The 11,077-nt window shown below is 34.9% G+C and overlaps 1 protein-coding gene across 8 annotated transcripts in view; it reads right to left on the minus strand.

The window, feature by feature from the left end:
• WDR17 (WD repeat domain 17) overlaps positions 1 to 11,077 on the minus strand; it is a 62,135-nt gene that overhangs the window by 38,998 nt on the left and 12,060 nt on the right. For 5 of the 8 annotated variants that reach the window (XM_083835357.1, XM_083835354.1, XM_083835353.1 and 2 more), the window contains 2 exons: positions 10,680 to 10,780; positions 288 to 416 (listed from right to left, as the gene is read on the minus strand). In XM_083835357.1, the coding sequence (XP_083691483.1) occupies positions 288 to 416; positions 10,680 to 10,745 (195 nt within the window). In that variant the 5' untranslated portion in view covers positions 10,746 to 10,780. The remainder of the gene's footprint in view (positions 1 to 287; positions 417 to 10,679; positions 10,781 to 11,077) is intronic. The other 3 variants (XM_083835358.1, XM_083835359.1, XM_083835355.1) reach the window with 1 other exon arrangement.

Below are 11,077 nucleotides of genomic sequence, written 5' to 3' on the forward strand. Positions count from 1 at the left end.
ATTCATCTCAGGCATTTGCTGGATTGAGAGCCTGTCTTTTACAAATAATTTCACATACATACAACTTCAAATACAATGCTTACACATCAACTCTATGCACTATTTGTAACTAGCAGAAAAAAATACTTTGGAAGAGGTATCTTGAATGGAAGACTGAGTTTTATACAGATATCTTCTCAGCAGTAATCATACTTTCAAAAGCATAATAGAAACATTTATTGAAAGGGCTCAAAATGAGATAGGCAATAATGTAAAATAACTAGTCTGTTAAATATAAACAGTCTTACCTGATAAATATAAATAGCAAGGGTAGCACAGTAGGCAAATCTGTCCCCACTAGCAGCACACACATCTTTGTTCCATGGCTGACATCCAGCAGCTAAAAGACCCACTTGTTTAACCTGTGACATTTTTGCCTTTAAAACAGAAAATCATTAACTACAACATGAAGGCAGAATGTTAAACAACAGAATAATGCAGTTTTGTTCCCATGATTTATGCATACGTACCTTAACAATATAGCTAACCTTTATGTTTTAACAGTAAAATCTTGTGTTTATGAGGTATAAACGAACAACCAGAAATACACTGAGCAGACATTCACAGGCTTCAGTGTTACATATGGCAGGGATTTTATTACCACTCACAGGAGTCTATTTGTGGGAGTGGGAGATAGCACACGAAAACCTGAACAGAACTTGGTTTGCACTAGCTGAAGCTGTTCTTCACCATTTTTATTTTCTCCTACACTCAGGTTCAAAACTTTCTAAATAAAAGCATAATGCTCTCTCTGATCTTTTCTCCCCTTCATTCCCCACAAAGTCAGCTGGACAAAATAAACTATGTGTAATACTTTGGTGTTAGTTATGTCAAGCAACACGCCTACAAAGGTGTTCAAACCACTAGCTTAGTACAAATATGAATTACTTATCATCATCCTTTTCTGAAGAAGATTTCTTAATTACTACTGTGTAATAAAAAAAAAAGTTGAACTGTGAAAAATAAATGCGAAGCTTACTGTAGACATTACTGTACAACAACCTGTGTCTCTGAGGCCTACAACAGGATTCTCCTTCAGACCAGCTCTGCTAACCAGCACCAGAAGTCCGCACAAAATCACTCAAACACTATTTGACCACTACTGTGAGCGCAAATTTTCTCTACTGTGTATGAGGGAAATATCCACTTGCAGGGAATTTAAAAGCTGTAACACAAGATCCTTGTAAGAATGGTGTAACACAAGAAATACTAAGGGGAAAAACATATGCTAGATGCTTTTGTAATGTTGTTTCTCAAACTACTTGTTGTGCTTAGAATGAGGGGACTTTAACATAAAACCACAGGAAATGCTCTACTCAGCCAGATCAGTTATATGCCTAGGTCAATATTTGATCAATGGTAATGTCAAAAGGCTGCCTAGATAGAGCACAAGCATGGCCACTTCCCCATTGACATACCAAGAACGCACACATTTACAAAGGAATTGTTTGCTGAAACTTTACTCACTCTCTGCAAATTAATTCTTTTATCATACTGTTATTCTCAATTTCATATTACAATTCACTTCAGTCTCATCCTTATAAGACAACAGATTATTAACAAAGCGCTGCAATATCTTCAGCCAAAACACTTTGTCACCAACACAAAGGCTCAATATGTTAAATGCTACTAAGATGAAACATAACAAATCAATACAAACACATACTTTCCACTAACAGCACACTAAATTAGGAAAAGAATTTCCTATCAATAGGCACTTTTCATCAAGACTTCATTAATTATTTTGCTTTAAAAAACAAAAAACACAACAGGGCTTGTTTGTTTTTTTATTTATTAAGGAAATCTGGCAAGTCATTTAGATGCATGTGAAGAAAGAATTCTGCTAAGGTTTTATCTGTGGATAGCTTGGCTATTCCATATGCATATATTAGTGATAGGATAGGCACTAGTCTCTCACTATTTTATTGAGGTAGTGACAATTATTAGTGATCTTAGATTAGTGCAGGTTAATTTTTTTATTTTATATGTTTGAGAAATGCAAGTGTCATTACATATAGAACTATCTTCTGGCATAACTTCAACCATAATTACATTTATAGACCACATCAAACTTGGAGCTCAGAGTAAAAACTCACTAAGAAGCAGAAAACTCGAAGTTTTCTTTTACGAGATATGAAAGTATCAAGAAATAGTTTAGTTAAATTATTATTTATTAAGCATAGTTATATGCTTACAAGAATAAAACAAAACACTTTGAACAGAAAAAGTGCCTCCTCTAAGGAGAGGCTCACTTCATTAAAGTATAAGTATTTATGTAGTATGTTAACAAATTTTTAGTGCTATTTTTATACATAAACCATGAAAGTGGTAGTAATAGGAATACTGGAGGGACCATGCCTTTGTGGCAAAAGAGGCTAAAGGTATCCTGGGCTGCATGAGAATTGCTGCCAGTAGGTCAAGGCAGGTTATCCCCTGTACTCAGCCCTGGTGAGGCCACACCTGGAATACTGGGTCCAGTTCTGGACTCCCCAGTACATGAGAGACATGGACTTAGTGGAGAGAATGTAATGAAGGATCTTGAAGATGAGTAAGTGACTGGAGCACCTCTCTCACGAAGAAAGGCTGAGAGAGTTGGGGCTCTTCAGGGAAGAGAATGCTCAGGGAGGATCCGTCTGTACAAATATTTGAAGGGAGACTGTACAGACAGAGCCAGATTCTAGTGGTGCTGAGTGACAGGACAGGAGGCAATGGGCACAGGCTGAAACACGAGGTCCTACCCAAACATACGGGAACACTTTTCTACTGTGCAGGTGACTGAGCACCAGCACAGGTTGCCCAGAGCAGTTAGGGATTCTCCATCCTTAGAGATATTCAAAAGCTGTCTGGACATGGTCTGCTCCAGACAGCCCCACTCAAGCAGGGGTGGGGTTTGGACTAGAGCTCTAGAGGTCTTTTCCAACCTCAACCATTCTGTGATTCTGAGATGCAAGAAAATGTTCACAATGAGCCTTGGTGAATTTATTTACAGCAGACAAGTAGGGAAGGCCACCAATTTTTACAGAATCTCTGACTTCACTTAGAAACCAGTCTTCATGTGACACACAGCTAGGTTCAACCCAGTTGCAAATGGATGCAATGACAACTCCATCAACCTGAAGACATACTTATGACTTTTTGATCACTCCAATAGCCTAACAACTGCAACTGAGGCTGATAAAGATGACTAGGTGGATCACAACATGGTGATCCAAGTGTCAGAACAAAGTCCAAATGACTGCAGAAGGAATTCAAGGAAAACAATTGTACTCGCATCAGTAAGAGCACCTCTAGAAAAGATTCTTCTTGGGCAGATGGGTGGAGGAAAATTTTGCTGAGTTTCACCATATCGCCGCGTGCTTCAGCGCGGGCTCAGGTAAGGTCCAGACATGACAATTTACATCTGCAACTACACTAAAGAATGTCTCATTTAAGGACATACTTATATTGTGGATAGGTAAACAGACTGAGGGACATTATGTAGAAAAACACTATATGGAGTAAGAAGGACAGGGTCTTTAATTTAAGGAACTGAGCTTATAAACATAAAAGGTGAGGAGAGTTATGGTCAATTTACCAAGCATCACGTCAATTTAAGCCCCACAAAGGAGAGGGAATTAAAAAAAAGAAGACTTTTGATATGAAGCAACGCTAAATGCAATTGTTGATTAAGCATAAGGGTTGTTTTTGTACAACTACAACAGTGACCTATAGTGCAAAGCAAACTATCAGGCTATGTTGACAAAAAACTTATGAGAAAAGTATTATTGGAATTTCATTTTAATGCATACATACTAGGGATGAAAATGAAGCTGAATGATTAATTTTATTTTCCATTTTTTCTTATATGCTTGGGGCATATACTTGGCACATAAACATTTCGTAAATGCTATAAATTGCATTACCCTGCAGTTCATTTACAATCCTTCTCGTGCTATCAATAAGAGTCCCTAGGAAATCAATTTATCTTATTAATTAAAGAATCATTATCACCACCCCCACTCTCACAAACTGACAAAAGTAAATAGTCTCCAAGTTTCTGATTTTGCCACTTAGTCTTCTTTTACTTCTTAGTAAGATTACAAAATCCAAAGGTCCTTTCTTTACAATTAAAGTATCAATCACATTCAGAAATATTTGTATTTTGGGCATTTAGAACTGCATCAAAGATTTCTTCCAGTCATGATGAAAAAATAGCTGGTACGATTAACAGCCATGTTTCCTAAAATTAAAGTCATCCATCCGATTACATAAAAATTTACTAAAAGGCAAAATAGCATAATGAACCAAAACTCAGAAAGTGATGGTCTAACAATTAAAACTGTGGATATGTGAACACAAAATTAATGAAAATTGGAAAAAACAAACAGAACCTAAACACGTGAAAAATCAGAAGATAGATACATAATATTAGATTATCATAGGTTTAATTTATAGGTTTACTGCATATAAAAGTGATTAAAAAATGAACTCTTCTTTAAAAATTAATAGTCCACAAATATTCATATAATTAACAACAGATTTGTCTCATATTTTGTACAGATCCTCTTTTCTTTTTTCTTTTTTTTTTCTTTTTACCTTTCTTTACCTGGGAGCTATTATATTCCTGATTTGATGAAGTTTAATCTGCAAGAAAATATTTTAAATCTAGTTTTGTTCATGGTTTGATTACAGGCAAAACTAACTGGAAGTTAACAACTCATATAGATGATAAAGCAGAATTTCTTAATTTTTTTTTTTCCATTGTAACAACAGATCTTTTTTGTAGGATTCCACAGTAATCTATATTAAAAAAAAAATCCTGTTAGCATAATCAGAAGATTGTCTTTTTCACCTTCATATGAGAGAGGAACATTATTGTTGACTACATAAAAACTAATCTATAGGAAAATATTCTAAGCAGCTGAGAAGGATTTTAAGTCTCCAAATGCATTCATCACTGATTAGATTTCAGGCTACACTAATCATGATCAAAAATCATTGTCATCAAATGGCTAAAAAAGTATTTCAGCCTAGTTCTAAATGTATGCCTGTAAGTTTTACTGGGTATGCTGCACTAAGTACTGCTTTCCAAATAAAAGAACACATCTGACTATGCTTTCTCTTTATTCCACACTTACATTAAAGACAAAAGGTAACTTCAATGTTTTTGAAGAAATTCACCATAAGAAACCTCACTCATAAGTTAAATTTAAAGCAACCATTTTTTGGTATTGTGTTTTTTTCTTAAAATCTGATATCCAAATGAAAATGTCCCCTCAATAAGATTACCATTTGGATAAAAAATGCTGCTTTGTGATACTCCATTATTTCTCTCCAGTTAGTAGCTTATACCTAAGAAGCATTATCAAACTTTGATTCCTGATACAGTTTTTTCCTTAGGTTAAAGAAAAAGAAAAAATATTCACAACTGAAACTACATTGCATATGTAAAGTATTTTGAGCTGTATTCTAAAAAACACTTTAAACTTTACTTGCTAATATGTGCAGTTTTAACCTTCTTAATATTTCCCGTTCCCTATTCTTTAAATATATTGTAATTAGTAAGAAACATTTACTTTGAAATGCGATATAATTGTATCTTGAAGAAGAAATTGCAGTTGCGTGACACTGTTATGTCTCTCAAGTACCTTGTATCAAAGCAGTTTCCCGCAGATCTTTTCAGCCATTATAGATTTCTGTTGGACATGCTTATAGTACATGGGATAAAACAGCATTCACCAAAACAACATGAGTAAAATGGCAAAAAATCTACAAATGCAATATAAATGAATATATATTATAGACATATATATGACCATACATGTTGCATTTTAAATAATGGAGATTTTTTTTGTCTTTTGTTAAAAAATATTTTCTTTCAAAATAAAGGATATACAAAAAATTGTATTAGGCTCTGAAGAATACACTGAAAAAAAATGTGCATATAAAAATACTGCACTGGGAAAGCTATCAAAGGATGCCCATAGTTTCCAAGGAGATGAGGGGAAGAGGGAGGACAATGAAAACCTTTTTTTTTTTTTTCAATTGGCATGAGCAGCAACATTTTAAGTCCTTTCTTGTTGCTAAATATAGGAAAAAATTAAATTGAAATTCTGTATACCACAGAGGTAATATTATTTAAAAATAACATCTGAATGGACTAGATACATAGACATGGCTATATATCAATGACTTAGAGATAAATGCCTAATAATCCCTACCTTAGCATAGGTATCATTTACTGTAAACCACTTAAGAATTTCCATGTTCATTCCAATACCTTGCTGCTCCCAAAAATGTAAAATCTTGTTCTGGCTGTCAAATGAAATCACTTAACTTGACAGATGAAGGAACTAAACCTTGATGTTCACAGAATAATGCAGTTACTAAAGGATGCAGGAGAAAAGACTGAGCGTTGTGTCGCACCCCACACACAGCAGCAGTGTCAGTAGCCTGGCAACTGCAGCTCTTTAACAGGCACCATTTTAATTCTAAACTAATTCCTTTTCCTCTGCTTCAGGTACTCAGTGCATTTCATTGTTTGTTGTTTTTTTCTGACTGTACTACAGCAACATTTACACATTAATAACAGCTGTTTAAATCCATCACTTGGCATCCTTTAATTATCAGGAGCTACGCTTGCACATTTCAAGTATTCCCAAACTTACAACCATCAAGCACAACAAATAACGTGCACCCACACTGTGAGCCTTTGGGGTCTATATGAGTACATCTACAATGTGGCATGCGCACAGAAGTGAATATACAGTATCCATATGCTAATCATTACACTTCTGTATAGACCAAAAAGCTGGTTAATCCAGCTGGAGCAGCTGTATTTACTCAGGTGTCAAGTGCTTCTGCTTCCATTAGTTCTATCGTCACTACCTTCCAATTAAGTCTGTATGTTTTCTTACAAGGAAAACTTGCTGTCACACCTGTAGGAGTGGCACACACCAGCATTATCTCTCATCCAGTCCATTGTCCCCATTTTTGTCAATGTCAATGATAATGTCATAATTAAAGACCTACTTTACTGACATAAAAAATGTCTCCTTAAAAACATTCGACATAGGTGTCCATCCCTGTAGGAAAATCCATTAGAGATGAAAACATGATGTGTGAACCACAGCATTTCACATTCATTGCCCTATTCAACTGGGCCAGTTTGAAGCACCAGAGAACGGACAAAGACATGTTTTTAACCTCGTTAAAAACATGAGGTCTTTAAGCATAACAAGAAGTCTCTTCATGTCTGCAAGACAGAGCAGAAACCAACCTGACTGTGCCTGCCTCAGTAGCACCAAGCATTATGCAAGAATGGAAGAGTAATTAGTGCTAGTCCTCTTCCAAAGGGGAGGGAAAACACCAAGCACATTATTGCCATGTTAAGAAATTAAATCTGGTTAATAATCTACCCAGATTTAGGTGAAAGAATCAAATAAAGGATAATTGGTAGTATTCTGATACATAGGCAACTTAGAAGTCAATGACAAATTAAACCTGCTAAACAGAACAATGAACCTCCCCAAAACTTTAAACAAATGATTCTTCCAGAAACATTAAGAAATTAGTGTATTTTTTGAATTCTATTCAATGTTCATAAAAGTACGAAAATATTGGTACAAAATACCAATTCATGTAGATGAATATTCACAATTCCACATCTCATAATCCTAGCAATAAAACATATTTCTGTCAATTTATGAATTTGGGGAACCTCAAAAGTAAAAGTAAGCACATCAGAAGATGAGAAGAAATCTTACACTATGAAGAATCTGACTGAGAAGTTTGACTGACACTAGGAAAAACTGATGAATATTGTCAAAGAGCACCTGTCATGGATTTAAGTAGATCCACAGGAAATAAAGGTTAGAAACAAAGAAATAGATGGCCATGTCATACATCAATTTTAACTGCTTAAGAACCAGATATCTCAATATCAGTTGAGCTATTCCCTTTAAACAAAAATTCCTTCTTCTGTGTGTGGAGTACCACAAAATTCTAAAGAAGTTTCAATTCCTGATACGGAAAATCAAACTCCATTTGCTAAGATAGATCTCTAAACAGTCTTACCAAGACTGTACATGTACTGCTTCAAGCAATCATTTCTGAGGAAAAGATAAGCAAAGAAGCCTACATTAATCCTGACAGTCACAATGTAGAATAACTATGGGGATTTACATATTTAGTGCTGTTTACAGAAGTTAAGCATTTCATACTTCCCATCAGGATTCAACCTAGGTAGTCTACTGCTTGTGTTGTTGCAAGTGTCAGGTTGGTTGTTAATTTAACACTGACCAGCTTACAGACAGAAAGACTGTATGCTTCTCTGCAAAAAAATCAGAAAAGTTTTCTATTTCTGTGCACAATTCACAGCACACAGATCGGCTGCAGCTCCTGTAGGGTCAGAGGAATAACTAGAGGCAAGAAGAGAGTTCCATTTTCAGTGTACTGAAAAATTGAAAAAGGCTTTGAATTTCAGCAAGATTCTTCAAAAATATCAGAAACCTGGGCTAGATTCATGTTAGGCAAATGCTGGCTGCAAATCTCCTAACGCATGGAAAACAACCTAACGAGTGTTCAAAATGAGCATAATCAGTTATTCAGACACTGACTAGGAAAAGCACGCTTTTTAAAAAAAAAAGCAAAACTTTCTACTAGTTTTCACAATGATTTTAAACCTCCACAGTAAACACAGAGCCAAAGTATTATGTGCCAGCTCAGCAAACAGATTCTTCCATTCACCTGCTCCCCTAATCCCTTTGTACAGGCATGAATACATCATTTGTGCAATTATAATCAAAATTGTCCTTCTGCAAACCGGTATTTTTGCCCATGTCTGATGACATGGGGCAAGGATATGTAGTAAACAACAAAAAAAAATAAAAATTTTGAAACACAATTTTGATCAAATGTCTCTCTTTATATTTCAGGTCAGAAGTATATAACTATATCCAAGGGAATCGATAGTAACAGAATGCTATTTCAAAGACAAGCACTCAGGTATCAGAAATTACAATAAAGTAGCTGCTGCATGAAGTTTTAACTCAGCCACTTTGACTAGCTATGAAAACATTGCTAAGGATGTATTTTTATATTTATAATCCACACTCATATACCCTCCACAATTTCAATTTCCTCTTCCACAACACACAGAGAAGCATCTCATGGACATGACTATAAGAATTTTAAAGCAGACACAAATTCTTATCCGAAATTAAAGTCAAAAACATTAATCTAAGACAGATATCCTGCTTAGAAAATGTAAGGATAATAATTTAACATTACAAAAACTAACTTGGCAAAAGTTTTGCAAAGGAGCATTCTTGACTTTCTTGACTACACTACTTGTACAGTTTAATGAGAATATCTTTTAATGTGCAACTTTACAAAGACTATCTGAATAGAAATACTAGGGTTTGAAACAGACCAAGGAGAAATGCTGATGATTCATTAATACATCTCCAGGAATCTTGAGCTACATACAATCAAACTGAGATACATAACGGTGGTAACAAAACTAGAGCATTAATTATTTATCTGGTACCAGAACTCCAGCTTTCAGATGCCTTATATAATACATATAACCACGTCTTATCTCGCCATAAAACATCTCATACCCTCCATAAGAATTCTGTTCTCAGCTTCCAACCCACAGCTACCACAATCACCAGAAGATTGCTTTTGTGCTGGCTACTTGCCAAGAAAGCACTTGTGATAACAGACAAATTTACCTCTGGACACATCTTACATCTGAGTCCCCGATGAGCAGCTATTAACAGATTATTCCACATCTGAGACATTCATATGGTAAGAGACATGTAAAATTACAACAGTTGAAAAAGCATTAAAAATCTGCTAGTTTTTAAATATTTATGAACATATAAATGGCATTACCAAGTGATACATCACAATACAATTAAAAAAGCTGCTGTCCCTTATGTTACAGTAGCATCATCTGCATTTTGATTCAATAGCTAAGAACATACTACCAAAATGAGGAATAGAAATTACAGAAATACATGGTTATGTAAAGGAGCTTAATACAGTGCAAGAAACGTGACTTATGTTCACTTCTCACCCTAAATCTATGAAAGCAGCAGTAGATCAAGCTTGCCCAAGGCATGCAGTTAATAAACATAAAAGGAATTCAAGATATCCTGCAAATGTTGCTATAGTAACCACTCCTCCTCTTCAGAAAAATGTTTGGAAAAAAAATGCACAAATATCCAAGGTACAACTTGGAAATGAACCTAGATGAATTTCATCTCCCCCAGTTTTGCTTGGCTTTATTCAATTTAACGCCTATAATTAGTTTATTCCATGCACAGTATATTATTCCCTCCTCATACAAGAAGCTTAAGTGCTTGATTTCTATCTCATTAGATATTAAAGGATTCTAGTCATTAAATTATGCAAACTAAAAATACAAACAGCTGTCCACCGAACTTCCAATATATTTCATCTAGCTAGAAACATTTTAAAATCATTTTAGATGTCATTATCTATTATTCTAGATCCCATTAAAATTACTAAAAAAATCCCTTCTTAGTACCATGGAAACATTAATTTTGGTACTAGTAATGTAATAAACAGCAGCTTAAAGAAGAGAAACAATGGAGATAAAAAGGGAAAATATTAATTTAAACAAATCTTACTCGTTGTTGTCCTTCATACCAATCATCTTCATCAAACCAGTGGGAAATGTAAGTCATCCAAGCCATGACAGAAGGCGCAGTGGAAACTAAAAATACAGAACCTGAACATATGCAAGTACGATGAGTTTGGTGCTAAACTTTATTCAAGACTACAAGCTACGCAGAGATCAGATCTGAACACTGTGACATGATTCTATACCAATAAGCTTTAAATTCTTAAATATATAATCTGAAAAACTCTTAGCAGCAATTTACATGCTATCTATGTATTGGATTCTGAACTGGAACACAGAAACCAGCACTAAAACAATTACTGAATTATATATTGCTGTCTTTTAAATTAAAGCTGGTCAGTGCTTCAAGCTCGATTTTACAGTGCTTCTGAGCTCTGAAAATGA

The sequence above is a fragment of the Anser anser genome (assembly GCF_964211835.1).
Source record: "Anser anser genome assembly, chromosome: 4".
Classification (NCBI taxonomy): domain Eukaryota; kingdom Metazoa; phylum Chordata; class Aves; order Anseriformes; family Anatidae; genus Anser; species Anser anser.